At 36.1% G+C, this 14577-nt stretch overlaps 2 protein-coding genes across 2 annotated transcripts in view; both read left to right on the forward strand.

Annotated features, from left to right (window-relative positions):
* pls1 (plastin 1 (I isoform)) overlaps window positions 1-5875 on the forward strand; it is a 21751-nt gene extending 15876 nt beyond the window's left edge. The window contains exons 10-16 of the mRNA XM_017441815.3: window positions 816-1011; window positions 1205-1283; window positions 2860-2974; window positions 3064-3197; window positions 4934-5057; window positions 5138-5271; window positions 5356-5875. Of these exons, the coding sequence (XP_017297304.1) occupies window positions 816-1011; window positions 1205-1283; window positions 2860-2974; window positions 3064-3197; window positions 4934-5057; window positions 5138-5271; window positions 5356-5494 (921 nt within the window). The 3' untranslated portion in view covers window positions 5495-5875. The remainder of the gene's footprint in view (window positions 1-815; window positions 1012-1204; window positions 1284-2859; window positions 2975-3063; window positions 3198-4933; window positions 5058-5137; window positions 5272-5355) is intronic.
* A 1420-nt stretch (window positions 5876-7295) lies between these two features.
* The window catches only part of atr (ATR serine/threonine kinase), a 28507-nt gene continuing 21225 nt past the window's right edge, over window positions 7296-14577 (forward strand). Inside the window, exons 1-10 of the mRNA XM_037977650.1 lie at window positions 7296-7500; window positions 7629-7720; window positions 9860-10012; window positions 10114-11027; window positions 11136-11278; window positions 11766-11942; window positions 12851-13014; window positions 13207-13359; window positions 13545-13743; window positions 13830-14086. Coding sequence (XP_037833578.1) covers window positions 7448-7500; window positions 7629-7720; window positions 9860-10012; window positions 10114-11027; window positions 11136-11278; window positions 11766-11942; window positions 12851-13014; window positions 13207-13359; window positions 13545-13743; window positions 13830-14086 — 2305 coding nt within the window. The 5' untranslated portion in view covers window positions 7296-7447. The remainder of the gene's footprint in view (window positions 7501-7628; window positions 7721-9859; window positions 10013-10113; window positions 11028-11135; window positions 11279-11765; window positions 11943-12850; window positions 13015-13206; window positions 13360-13544; window positions 13744-13829; window positions 14087-14577) is intronic.

The raw sequence follows: 14577 nt of genomic DNA on the forward strand, positions 1-14577 counted from the left end.
ATCACTCCTTTTTACCTGCATACTAACAAGCAGATTTAATCTGATGCAGGTGTTAGTGTTTGTAATGAAAATTTGCAGGGTGATTCCATATTTTTTTCCTCAGAATTGAGTGATTCCATAATTTATTCCCTGTGCTTGTTCTAAAAATCTAACTGTTACTGGCTACCACAATTATTTTTCTTGATTTCTTTTAGTGTTTCTTAAAGCCAGAAAGTAGCCATTTGAAATGCCTTTAGTTTGTTGTCATGTCTGTGATCTGCTTTTTTCCACAATATTAAACAATTGATAGAACATCCTCACAGACTGGTGATTCCATAATTTTTGTCAGGGGTTGTAGCTATTACAGTCAACTTTGCCTGTGTATTAGCATATCTCATATCTGGATGAATTTTAACAAAACTTTTAAGAAACAAATAATTGAGTGTACTGTATATCAACAACTAACTTTTGGAGTCAACACAATTCAAGATGGCCAACACAGCTAATTAGCCTTAGCCAACACAAAAATGCCTATAGCTCAATCGATTTCACAGATATTCAACACATGAATGAGTGTCATTCTCAACACATACTACAAGTGCAAACAAATGACATGAGATCTTGCAACATCACATGAAATCATACAAAACATCATTTGAATGGTTTGACCAAAAATGGCTATAACTCTGACCCTTCTCATCAGAAGATGATCCTAGTTTAAAACTCTGGCATGAAAGGCAGCAGTTGATATGCATTCATTTAAGAAAAGCTAGTGTTCATTTTTTATAAAAAGTTGCATGTGAATTTAAAAGTTGTACGTTTATGTGTATATGAAGGAGTGGGATTTGGAACGAAGAGCTGAGCTGATGCTGCAGGAAGCGGCCAGATTGGACTGCAGGCAATTTGTTTCTCCTCATGACGTCACAACTGGAAACAGCAAACTCAACTTGGCATTTGTGGCCAACCTGTTCAACATGCACCCTGGTCTGCAAATAGCTCCGTTTAACAACCTGGAAGGGGAGCACATAGAAGGTATAAGATAATCTCAGCGTTAACATTACCTACAGTGCTTTTCCAGCAAGTCTTAAAGGTCAAAGAATAATAAAACATTCAAGGTAATATCTGTTTAAAGGTGTGGCAAATTGTTCCAGATGTTGAATGACAGTCAAGATCAGTGTTGAGATAGTGAACAGAAAATCTGATAAAGTTTAAAATCTCTTTCCAGCGGAGACCAGAGAGGAGAAAACATTTCGCAACTGGATGAACTCTCTGGGTGTCTCACCACATGTAAACCATCTTTATCGGTATGCTATCAGTTATATGTTTGTGCTTATCCTTTTCACAGGATATAAAGTCTTAGGCTTCCTATAGATAGCAATATGAATGTGCAGATTCATGGGAAATTATGGTACTTTAGATGAAGAATAGTATGGTATTTTTTAACTGAGTTACAGGTTTTCAAGGTGTGATGCTAGGCTCTTCAGGGGCATCAGTGACTAAATAAGGAGAAACATTGTTCTAAATCACATTAGCTTTGGGGAAATGTGGAAAGTTTTGAAAAAATTTAGAAAAAGAGTTTCAAAAAAGACAAAACATGCATGAACTTGCAGAAAAAATGTACAGTTTTATGTTGAAATTTCACTTGCAGTAAATGTTTTTTTACATAAACATGTTCTGGTAGTAACGTTCAGGAAAAAACACAACTGTGTAAAATACCTTAAAATAAATACAAAAGCAACTGCAAACCCGTAGTTAATAAGTTATTGTTTTTTAAATTGGAATCAATTATTTAAGTTCAACCACAACTCTCTAAGTGTTACTCTGCACTGAAGAGTCAAATCTGTGTTCTGACTTAAACTGTTTTTTTTTTTTTGTTGTTGTTTGTTTGCTTGTTTTTACAAAATTCATAGTAAAATTCTATTGTAGACAGGTGAGACCAGAGTGGGGGTTGTAGGATCAGGGAGAGGCAGTGGATATACTATTGGTGCTCACCTAAAATCTATAAACCTTTGAATTTTAAACCATATTTACCTTCAAAAATACTTTCACAGACTTAAATCTTACAAGAACTTTAAATTAAAAGTGAAAATCATTAGGATACTCTTGTGATACTCACATTTATATTCTGATCAATGCTGCAATAGACCTATGAGTAACTGTTGTAGTTGTTATCAAGTCTTTTATTTAAAAGATAGTCTACTTTTTGGTTTCTAATGTGTGATAAATACAGTTGCAAACCTTTAACAGTTTTTGTGATAAAGGAATAGTTTGGTCATTCTTGAAGGGATGTTTCTTCAAATAGGTATTGATAGTTTATATCTTATCAGCCTTGACATCAGTCGTAGAACACAGAGTGCAAAGGGCAGAAGTCTTCATCCAACGTAGGCTAAGCACTAACTAATCCATAGTTGTTCAAGCTTATAAAACAACTCTTTCTCAAAAATGTTATACTGGTGTGAAAGGACTCAACAATAGCTAATATTAAACGTCTACACTTTAGTGTAGTAACACGGACATTGTTTGGTTGAGAAAACAACAAACTAAACAAACAGCTCATATTAGCTAATGTAATGTTTTTTCACACTGATAAGACATTTTTCTTGAGAAAGCGTTGTTTTATAAGCCTGAAAAATAATATAAAATGGAACCTTGTTTGGCTAGTCAATAGCCGAACCTGAAGGAGCATATCTACCCTTAACTCCACATTCTGTGCACTATGACTGATATTACAGCTGATAAGGTCCTAACAGTTGATAATAATTTGACAGGACATCACTTCAAAAATGACTAGACTATCCCTTTAAGGTCATGTGAGAATGGCTTCAATCTAAATGTCAAGGTCTTTTCACATTGATGTTTCTGTATCCTTATGTTTTGCAGGGACCTTTGTGATGGAATGGTGATTCTGCAGCTTTTAGAAAAAGTCAAAGTACCTGTAACCTGGAAGAAAGTCAACAATCCACCTTTTTCTTTCCTGGGAGGAAACATGAAGAAGGTGCTACATGTGAAATCACAATAAAAAAGCATGTCTTTTGTTCACAAAAAGACTTGGTTTATAAAATCCTTCCACTTTTTTATTTTCAGCTGGAGAACTGTAACTATGCTGTGAAGCTGAGCAGAGATGTTGCAAACTTCTCTCTTGTTGGAGTTGGAGGAGAAAATCTGAATGAAGGGAGTCGTACTCACACCCTGGCTCTGGTCTGGCAGCTGATGAGAAAGTACAAAATCCATTCAGAACTCTGAAAATTTATGCACTGTAGATGTATTTATTATCACCCACTGCCAAAAGGCAAAAGTTGACAGTAATTTTTTCTATGAGTGTGTGTGTGTGTGCCAATTAAGCCAATTACTAACAATAATATAAACCTAATGGAAATTTTTATTATGTCTATAGATCAAAAATTAAAGGGAAATTATTTCACTTATCTATAAAATCCTCTTAGATCTCAAAAACAACTCAATCCTACATATCAAAACAAGATGGGAAACAGAGGAGGAATGGGCAATAATGTGGAGATACCAATGGACATATAATAAATCTTTACAATGGCATGAATTTGGATGGAAAAATTTAGTAAGATTTTTTATTACACCTGCTCAGAAATGCCACAATGATAGAAATCCCCCAGTATGTTGGAGAAAATGTGGAAATCAAAACGCAGATCATTATCATGCCTTCTGGGACTGCCCAATTATGAAAGATTATTGGAAATTAATAAATAATGCCTTACAAGATATCTTCAAGCAGAAAATTCCTCTGGAGATCAAGCTTATGTACTTTGGCATAATTCCTCAAGAAGCTTCAAAAAGAAACAAATATTTGATGACTATTTTATTAACAACAAGTAAGAATAACATCACAAGAAAATGGTTATCACAAGACAAACCAACTTTAGACGACTGGATCAACATAAGACTTAACAGGTATAAAATGGAAAAAATAACGGCCTCTCTCAATCACAAGACTGAACAATTTTGTCAGTGGTGGCAGATTTGGGTAGACTATGTAAAACTTAAAAGATCTGATTTCATTTTTGGAGACCAAACTTGATGAAATCTTTTGACAGTCCACTACCTCCGATAACCACTTTTTTTTCTCTTCTCTTTGTTTGTCTTCTACATTTCCAATTTATTTTCTTTTTTCTTTTCTTTTATTTCCTTCTCTATGTTCTTCTTTACTCCTTACGCTATAATCTTTCTCAGGGAATTGAAATTATATTATTGTTATGACTCTCATAATACAATGGTCTACTTATCCATCTTGTTTCAAATGTTGAAGCTAGTTTTGTGATGTAGAGACCTAAGGTTTTGTAACTGATACTTCTCTGGGAATTAATAAAAATACAATTTAAAAAAACAAACATCCCCAGGAGTTCTGTTAAATCCATCATCAAGAGATGGAAGGAATATGGGACATATGTAAATTTACCTGTCCTCACAAGCTAAGTGACTGTGCAAGAAGGAGAACAGTAAGAGAGACCACCAAGACACCTGTGAGCACTCTAAAGGAGTTAAAGCTCCAGCAGCTGAGATGGGAGAGACTGTACTTATAACATCTGTTGCCCAGGTTTTTCACCAGTCTGAGCTTTATTGGAGAGTGGCAAAGAGAAAACTCAGATTAAATCTAAAGAAAACCAGATTAAATCTTGATATGAGTCTCTAAACAATCTATACAAACCCTAGTGGAGATTTAAACAAAGTAGCAAAGGAATTCTACTCCTTTATTTATTTATTTTTATTTATTCAGTGAGACTTGTACTTTGCTGGTGTAGATTCTCAGTTATCCAGGCCATGGTAAATTAAAAAAAAGTTAAAAAACAAAACCAACTGGACTTCTATCCTGTAGCTGAAGAATAGAAGTCCAGTTAGTTTTGTTTTTTAACTTTTTTTTGGACTTGTACTGTATGATCTACCTTTTTTTCCAGTCTCAGTTATCTGTCTGGTTTCCTTTCAGGTACTCAGTTCTGGTTTTGTCAGATTTGGGTGATGGAGAGAAGGTTGGAGATCAAATCATCCTGAACTGGGTCAACGCGACTCTGAAGCAGAAACGAAAGGACATGCAGATCAGCAGCTTCAAGGTGTGTGTGTAACAACATGTTGTAGTTAAGTAAAATTTAAAGATGCATATTAGTTTACCATTATTTCATGTTCTGCTCAGGACAAGCTGATCAGCACCAGTTTACCGGTGATTGACCTCATCGACATCATCGCTCCTGGCATGGTGAAGTGGGACATGGTGAAGACAGGAGAACGAGGAGTGCTGAGAAATGATGAAAAACTCAATAATGCCAAGTAAAGATCAACCTGTTTTCCCATCTCTTCATTCTTTCTTTTTCCAATCACTGGCTGACTCTGTTCTGCCTTTTTCCCTCTCAGGTATGTAATCTCGTTGGCCCGAAAGATTGGAGCTCGTGTCTACGCTCTGCCTGATGATTTGGTGGAAGTTAATCCTAAAATGGTGCTGACAGTGTTTGCCTGCCTGATGGGACATGATCTAAGAAAGGGCAAATGCTAAGACAGACACCTGGTGCATTCTTTTTTAAACTTTTTTTTCATTGTTGTAATTTTTTTTCTCTGACATGTAGCTTTGCTACAATCAGCAGACAGAACAAAATAATTAAATTTTTATGGCTTTTTTATTGTTATAATAAATTGTTTGACCTTAACCAAAGCTTTTTCTGTTTGTAAAGCCACTGCATTTGTTTATCTATGATTTTTAACTTTTTAAACTTTTATTGGCTTTATATCTAATATCTTAAGAGTTATACAACATTAACTTCCTCTGCAAAATCATACGTACAAATGTTGTCTAACAAAGTTTGTGAATGTTGTGCTTTGAATGTTGCTATTTAATCACTGAAAAGATAAATTAATAAACACAAAAATAAAAAATGAATGTGTGTTATTTTTTAAGGTTTAAATGAGCTAATTGACATCATTGTTATTGAGACCATAATCATAAAAAATAAGTCCTAAAACATAAAACACATTTGCAAGATTCAAAATTAAAAGAGAATTGCAAGGAGAGACGTAATCTTTGTAATCTAAAATAAAATATAAAACAATATATACTACTTCACCAATTTATTGACTTTTTATCTTTTTAGAGTAATAGAATAAGTATTTAATTTAGTTGTCAGTGTCAGGTAGCTTGTTGTCTTACATCTTTCATTTTCAGTTTAGTCAAATGACATATTTACTTTAGAAAAATGTATGTCTTTAATTTAAAATTTAACCCTACAACACTATACTACTACTGCTCATACTATACTACCACTATTGTGTTTCACAGATGGGATAAGCTTCTTATAGTATACCGTCTGATTATTTAAATCATCCAGTTCCCACAAGTAAACATCTAACCCACCATCCCGCCCAGTATAGAGAAACCTGGGCACCGCCCTGGAGCTAGGCCTTGGGAGAAGTTTTTTAGTGAGTGCCTGGTGGGTCAAACCACCACCTGCGAGGAGGATCATTGAGGTCAGATATGGAGTGTGTCAGGTGGTAGGAAAGGAAGGGTACCTGGCCATGTCCACTCATGGCAGCATAGACTAGCTCTAGGGACACCTCTCTGGTGAGTAAGGAGCCAGAGCTTGTGTGCGAGGTGAGTGATACCAACTAGACATAGTTGAGTTCACCTCTACATATAGCTTGGATTCTGGAATCCAATTGCTGGAAGAAGCCAGATTTTTTCCAACTCCGGAGTTGAACCATGTTCGAGCATAGGGTGGTCCATAAATGTATTTGATACCAGGCCATTTTAGGCCAAAGGTCAATGATAGACTTTGTAATCATATCAAGTGCTATATTTACTGTTATTGCTTGCTATCTAATATTATTATTTTGAAGTAATCCTGTTGCAGCATAAAAATGACATGGACAAATATTAGAAAATAAATATTGTGCAGGCAGCACACACACAAATAAATGCACATTTCATTCATACACGTACATGTACGCACCTTTGAAATTCAGCTCTGTAAAGAAATATAAATATGTAATTTAGACTTATTTTATTGACTTTTTTTTACTATATGAATTCATAGAAATTACACTTAAACTTGATTATCAACTGTAATTTTATCTTCAAAAAACTACCATTAAAACTACTATTTATCATTTTACATTCTACAGCTTAGTTTGTTTCCCCTTTTCCTCTTCTAATGTTAAAGTCGGATGCTTAGTGTGATGTTTATGTATAAATACAAACTTTTTACAATAAAATGACACAAAACCCTGCATAAGCTACAGTCAATATTGCTCCAGGAAAGCGCTTTGAGTTTTGTTTTTTGAGCCTCGGTGGTTGCCGTATAAAAACAAAAAACGTCATTTTGGAGCGAAAACTTTCGAAACTATGAGACACTTTGAGTAGCACCTGGACAAATATTCTGGTTAAAATGACCTGACACGTCTTTCTAATGAGATACTGAAGACGTTTCAAACAACAATACAATAAGTACAAGTAAAAATGGACGGGCTTGAAATGTCTGCAATGATACCGGCTCTTCAGGAGTTAGCTTGGTGAGTCGGCTAAAAGCTAAGCGGCTAACAATTTGTTAGTGAACCTTCACTCTTTTACCCGTCACTGCTGAAGTAAATCAAACTTTTCTGGCATTTTAGTAACGTTAACACCTTCTTGGTATTTGCAGTGCCAGTGCTGCTGATTACGACACCGCGGTGCAAAAACCTCGAGAGATCCTTTGCCAGTTTATTGACAGGATCCTCACTGATGTGGATGTCGGTGAGTAAAGTGTTACACCTCATCCAGGAGGGGTCCAAGGGACAGAAACAGCTGACCATACAGTAGCAAATAAGACAGATTTGTGTAATTTTTTTAAGGTACCAGGGGTTAATACTTAAATTTAATTACTCCTACCGTATTTGGACGTATTTGGAAATGGCTCTCTTTTACCTAAAACTGGTATTTATGCTAATCTTTCAAAACCTAACGTAAACAACCAGAAAAATCTTTGATTTATCCATTCATCCATTTATTTACCTAGTGTAAAGACAGTGTAAAAAAAAAAAAAGAAATTACAGTTGTCTGTGTCTCAGTTCATACTGAAAGTCTGTAGTCAGCAGACATGCACAAATCTGTCAAATGTCACAAATTAACAATTTCATGCATTTTGCATCTTTTTCATCCCTCTGACATCACCCAAAGCATACAGCAGGGTCCCTACGCACTGTTAACAAATCTGGAATTTGATTTAAGTATTTTTCAGGTGTTAAAAAAGTATAGAAAAATAAAAATGTTAGTGTTTCCGGACTCTATTACTCATTAGCTTTTCCAAATAATAAAAAAAAATGTTTCTAAAAGTTGCTGAAATGGGCTGGTATTTTTCAAATTGACTATATAGAATAAAAGATTATGTTAGTAATGATAATGTCCACTTTTCGTTCTTTTACTACTAGAAATGCTGACTACTAGAAATATATTTAAAAAATGCAAATAATTATTTTTTGTGACATAGCCTATCTATAGTAATTTGTAATCTCATCAACACAAATGCATCAACTTTAAGATTTTAGCAGACAAACATGTACAGACTCATGTATAAACTCCTAAATGGAACAAAGTCAAAGTCAGGTTTGTCTTTTTGGGTGATAGGTATTTGTAATATTTTGGTGGAAAGAAAACCTTTAACACAAAGTTTGTTGTTGTTTTTCTATTTCTGTGATAACGAGAGATTTGTTTTATGGCAGATCACTTTTCTGACTCAATCTGGGCTTGAATCCACAGCTTCAGGATTAAAAACCTTCAATCTAACATTTTCTAAAAAACTTAAACAAAACAGCAATGTTGGTGTAGATTCTCAGTCATTCAGCCATGCAGAAGATGTCAATTCGATGAGTATTTTTTTTTATTATTTGTTCATCTTAAATGAAGAAAAAGTGACTGGACGTCTTGTTTTTGTTGTTGTTGTTGTTGTTGTTTTTTACATCATTTGTATTATTATTATTGAAGATTGCAGAGTTCTGAGCTTTAAAACTGCAATAAAGACCCTTGTGGCCCTCAAGAGGGAGAGTAATTTGCATTTGAGTTCATCTTACATAAACAGAGCAACAAAAAGTTGGAACTCCACACTTTTTTGGTAAAAGTGAGGAAACTCATCAGATGAGATGCGAAATGCCTTAAGCAAGAAAATGTGTATAGTTGCATTTTACTTCTTAAACAACAACAACAACAAAACATCCTAAAACAGCAGCATTTAGGAAAACTAATCATGCATACACTTCCTACACAAAGAGGTAGTTGGTTATGCTCGCAGGATGCATTGTAAAGCTAAAAAAAATGATCAAATTCATTAGGGAAAAAAACTCTTCTAATAATTTAACTTAAGCATACAGATCATAAAATTGCATCAGTGTACAAACACAGTTACTTTACAAGCACTTTGATGTTGAAAAATAACTTGAAAATAATTTAGAAAAATGCAAAAATGGGTCTGGAAAAGTCTGGAATTTTAAAATAAAAAAATTGTAGAAACATTGATACACAATATTACATCATTAATCAAATCAGAACCATTAATAGTTCTTTAAGAGTTCTGGAATTTGTCCGATTCTATAGTAATCTTGTTAATAACACAACATATTTATTCAGACTTGTTCAGAAGTAGTAATAAACCTACTGATGCCCTGTTTGTAGCCCACAGCTGGCTGTTCATGTAGGTTGTGTACCCTGTGTGTTTTTAATAAAGAGAGAATAATCTGATCACCAGTGGTCACTGAGAGGCTGAACTTATTTAGTTCAAAGGCTTTTTTTAAAAATTGTGTGTGTTTTCTACTTTTTTAAAAATGTAAATGTTCATCTTTATTTGATCAAATGTTCTCAATTTCCAAATTTTAAGGCTAATTTATTGTGTCCTTTTTCCAGTTGCTCTAGGGCTGAATAAAAAGTCCAGTTCAGAGCCAGCGTGTGTGATGCTGCTGGACTTTGTGCAGCATATTGTCAAATCCTCATCTCTGATGTTTGCAAATCCTGCCTGCCAGCCGAATGAGTATCCAGACACCATACAGAGCTGTACTGGTACAACTGGAATAATAAATTATTAAATCATAGAGCAACAAAATGTTAAGTAACTTCGAATGTTCATTTCTTGTTCTTCTTCCTTTCTCTCTTGGTTTTAGACTTCAGTAAGTGGGTGGCGATGCGTTTGCTCCGTGTCGCAGCTGCTCCAGGCTGTGACGTCATTCATGGACGCATCTCTGCTGTGTTGTGCTCTTTACTTCACACTTTGAGAATCCGGGTGCCGTTCATCTTCAGATACCTCACTCAGGAGCTTATATTATTGTCCCAGGAGCTCAACAACATCCTGTGTGCTCATATAACCGCCCTGGCAGGTTCAGGACATAGTGTGGTCCTTCATATCCAGAACAGGTGGCCTGTAAAACTTGAGCGCTTTTGTTTGAGTCCGGACTGTGCCTCTTCGTACCTCACCCCTACTCCTCTTATACTCACCTGCCCTGCCGCCTTGGAGTCACTGACTGCTGTGACTTTGGGTATTATAAGTGACTCTATGAAGGGGGTTGTTTCCTGTGAAGACCTGAGTGTGGCCTGGGAAACAGCTTGCTCCATCTTGGCTAACGGCAACGCCAGGCTGAGGGTGGTCTCTATGGTTATGCTGAGAAAACTGGTGGAGCTGGGAAAGTTTCCTAAGATGCAGAGCCATAATTTCTTTATGGCCTTTTTCCATCTTTTGGAAACAAACTCTGACATATTCACATCAAACACAAACTCATATGAGAAACAACCCTATGAAGGAGAGCTGCTCAAGCTAACAGACTGTTTGTTTCAGTTGTCCTACATCTCTCCCTCTGACTTTGAGCCCATCTACCTCTCACAGATGTTTGAGTGTGTTTGTTCTCTCGGAGGAGCAGGTGTTCATTTGGGTTCAGAAGTTACCAAATCACTCTGCCTGCTGTTTAGGTTCTCACTGTCCATCACTCCGAGTTACGAGAGTGCTGCACTGCTGAGGAAGCAGAAGGTCACAGATGTCTGCAGAACACTGGCTTCCACCATTGGGACAGAAAATACAGCTGAAGTATAAATTTATTAGCTATTTTTATTTTCAAATATATTTTTTTTATTTTTACAGTCATGTTTTTCATCTGTGTTTTTCTACAACATACTTTGTGCTTGTGTTTTGCAGTGTGCAGAAGGGTTTCTTCAAGCTGCTCTTAAGGCTGAGACAGTGAGGGTGATGCAAGAATCAGGAGATGGAGAAACTCCTGCGAAGAATTCGTGCAAATCTTCCATTAGTTTAGACTTCAAAACAACCACACCTTCATTTGCGTGAGCATAAAAAACACCCCTCAGTCATAGCAAGATGGTGCATTCACTTTTTTCAGTGTTAAATGTATCAGGCAGTTTCTTCAAGTGCTTTTTTTGTTGTTTGTGCCAAAAGGCTGTAGAACTGTGAAAGCAAAAAGTTGGAACATTATGGTATAAATCACACAAGTTATTTACGGCGGAAGTACAGAATGAAATAAGTTTTCACTTCAAAGCATAAAACTTTAACATGATGTTTTCTGCTTGAATTTATTTAAACCTACCTTGCTTGCAGTTGAAAGTAGTTTTGTTGTCCTAATTATTACCCACAGCTGTGGAAAGAAGGCAATTGTTTTTGTTAAAACTATTTGAACAAATTTTATTAATTTTGACCACTGAGATCAAAATACCATGTGATTAGTGAAAAAAAAATCCAAGTAAAACTTGGTCAAAAATTCTCATTTTTATTTTTTAAAATATTTAAATGGATTTTGTGTTTATGTGTCTTTAGTGAGTTGGACATACGAGACCTCAGTGAGATTTGGGCTGTGTTAAACAGTCGTCTTGAGGAACTGCTGACACTTTTGAATTTAAACTCTGAAGAACTAGAGAGCAGACAGACTCTGTGTGCTCTGCAAGGTCTTACCATCATCCTCCACATGTCAGCCTGCTGCTCCTCTCCCATCAGGTAAAATACTTCTAATAGTGTGAATGCTGACTCAGCATTCACATGATTGTTTTCCCGTTTATAGTTTCTTCTGTATGTTTTTTTGTTTTGTTTTGTTTTTGTTTTTTATTTTTGCAATCAAATGACTTCTACATACCTTCTGTTATTTTAACCATTCATATTAGGGTTACGCAATATTAGAAAAAAATTGTGATCATCTTCTCTTTCTTTCGGCTGTTCCCTTTGTAGGGGTTGCCACAGCGTGTCATCCTCCTCCATCTAACTCTGTCTTCTGTGTCCTCTGCCCTCACTCCAACTACCTCCATGTCCTCTCTAACTGCATCTATATATCTCCTCTTTGTCTTTTTCCTGGCAGCTGCATCTCTAACATCCTTCTACCAATATACTCACTGTCCCTCCTCTGCACATGTCCAAGCCATCTCAGTCTGGCCTCTCTAACTTTATCTCTCAGTCGTTCAACCTGTGCTGTACCTCTGATGAACTCATTCCTAATCCTATCCATCCTTGTCACTCACAAAAAGAACCTCAACATCTTCAGCTCTGCCACCTCCAGTTGTGTCTCTTGTCTTTTTGTCAGTCCCACTGTCTCCAAACTATACAACGTAGCTGCTGTAAGCACTGTCTTGTAAACATTTACTTTGACCTTTTCTGCCACACTTTTGTCAAAAATCCCTCCTGAAACCTTTTTCCATCCACTTTAGCATCTGTACTACTTTTAGGTACAAGCTAATTTTAGGTAATTTTATCATGTGTTAATTTTATCTTAAGTTTTTGTTTTGGTAACTTTATCCTCTGTTGTCAGTTTTTTTTTTTCATTCAGCGCTTAGTATTTACACTGCATATTCACATAAAATTAATTTGTGATTTTTCTTTATGTCACTTGTAATATTTGTTTTTGTCGTTTACAGTTCATGTCCTGTTTTCTGGGTGTCCACTGAGACTCTGAGCAGGGTACTGAAGAGCTGTCAGTCAGTGTTAGAAGGAGTCTCTCAACCTCTTTCTGATCAGAACTACTTTCAGTCTGCTTTTCAGGCGACGATCAGGATTCTCGACTCTATTCTGTACTTGACATGTAAGGATAAAACTGTAAAATAGCTCTGGGGGGGGTCAAGATTCAAGTTACACTTTTAGTTGTTTAATCTGTCATGATAAAGACACAGTGATTGCCAATTTCTATCATTTTCTTGTATTTGTTCTAAAATTATGTCCAAAACATATTTTTACACAGCAGCAAACTGATGTTCAAATGTTTTTGTATGTGTAGTGAGCAGCCAGGTTGAGGACAGGCTCCAGCAGAGTGTGTGCGCTCTGCTTTCTCTTCCTTGGGTGTGTGAAAACAAGTCTGTCTCAGCCTTTAAAAGTTCAAGATTTCCCTCCTGGCTGCCTGCTTTGGCTCAGAGACTCAGCTTCTGTTATTGTGAGGAATACTGTCACATCTCATGTCAAATCTATTAATATTATTGGTCTTAAGTATTGTAAATGTCTACATGCATTGTCTTTAGTTACATTTTTTCTCAAAAATTGCAGTATATTTTACAATGAAATGATTTTCAAAGACCTTTGGCATAACCTTTTAAATACCATCAAACCCTGTGTTTTTAGCACTTGAAGTCCAGGCCGATTGTGTGTCCCTGCTGGCCTTTCTGCACCACGGTGTGTATGATAGCTGGCGTGTGTGTGTCTTCACAAGCACCCTGCAGAGTCATAACGAGGTGGTGAGAGCTGCAGCTGTTAAAGTCTTCCCTGTTCTTCTTCACCACCTTGGAAACTCACACCACAACCTCATCAACACTGCTCTGCTGTGAGTAAAATGTCTGTTAAGAAGTGTGATACTGTTGTCATATTATTTATTTATTGGTGTTTTTTGCTGTATGTTGGGTCTTTCAGCTCCATGCTGGAGGACAAATCAGAGAAGGTGAAGATGGAGCTTGTCAGAACTGTTGGTCAGCTGAGCTGCATCCAATCAGAACTCTCCAAACTTTGTGATATCGCCGAAGAGTCCACCTGTCCTCCCAAAGGTCTCTGCCTCCGCTACAGTCTTACAGCAGAGCATGCTGGGAATACAATACCATTCCTCAAAGCATCTGTTGTTAGACCTTTTCTTCCTTTAGTCAGTTCACAAGCTACAAGCAGTGTGAAACAAGGTACTTTTTTTTTATTGTGTGAATGCTTTTAAGCAGTTTTCCTGTTTCTCTTTATTATTGTGTGAATGCTAATAAGCATTCACACCATTGTTTTCCTGTTTCTCTTTATTATTATCTATTATTATTCTTTCCCTATTCCGTACGTTTTTCGGCATCTACCGCAGGCCGCATTTTTTCAGCTATTTCAACCGTTCATATATCAAAACATTCACCTCATTAATGCCATTCCTGCTATGATTTTTGGTATTCGTGCAATTTTGGCTGTTTAAGATGTTTAGCTTTTTCAGCCATTTTGTTCTCCTTGAAAATTAATGGAGCTGTGTTCAACTCTTTGAAATTCAGCTTTTTTCTTTCTGTTTTCTGCAAATACTACTTCTGCTAATGCAAATTCAGCTATAGTTTCAGCTAATTCAGCTATAACTTCAGCTATTTCAACTATGCTAATGCTAATTCAGCTATAGTTTCAGCTAATTCAGCTATAGTTTCAGCTA

The sequence above is a fragment of the Kryptolebias marmoratus genome, linkage group LG10 (assembly GCF_001649575.2).
Source record: "Kryptolebias marmoratus isolate JLee-2015 linkage group LG10, ASM164957v2, whole genome shotgun sequence".
Classification (NCBI taxonomy): Eukaryota; Metazoa; Chordata; class Actinopteri; order Cyprinodontiformes; family Rivulidae; genus Kryptolebias; species Kryptolebias marmoratus.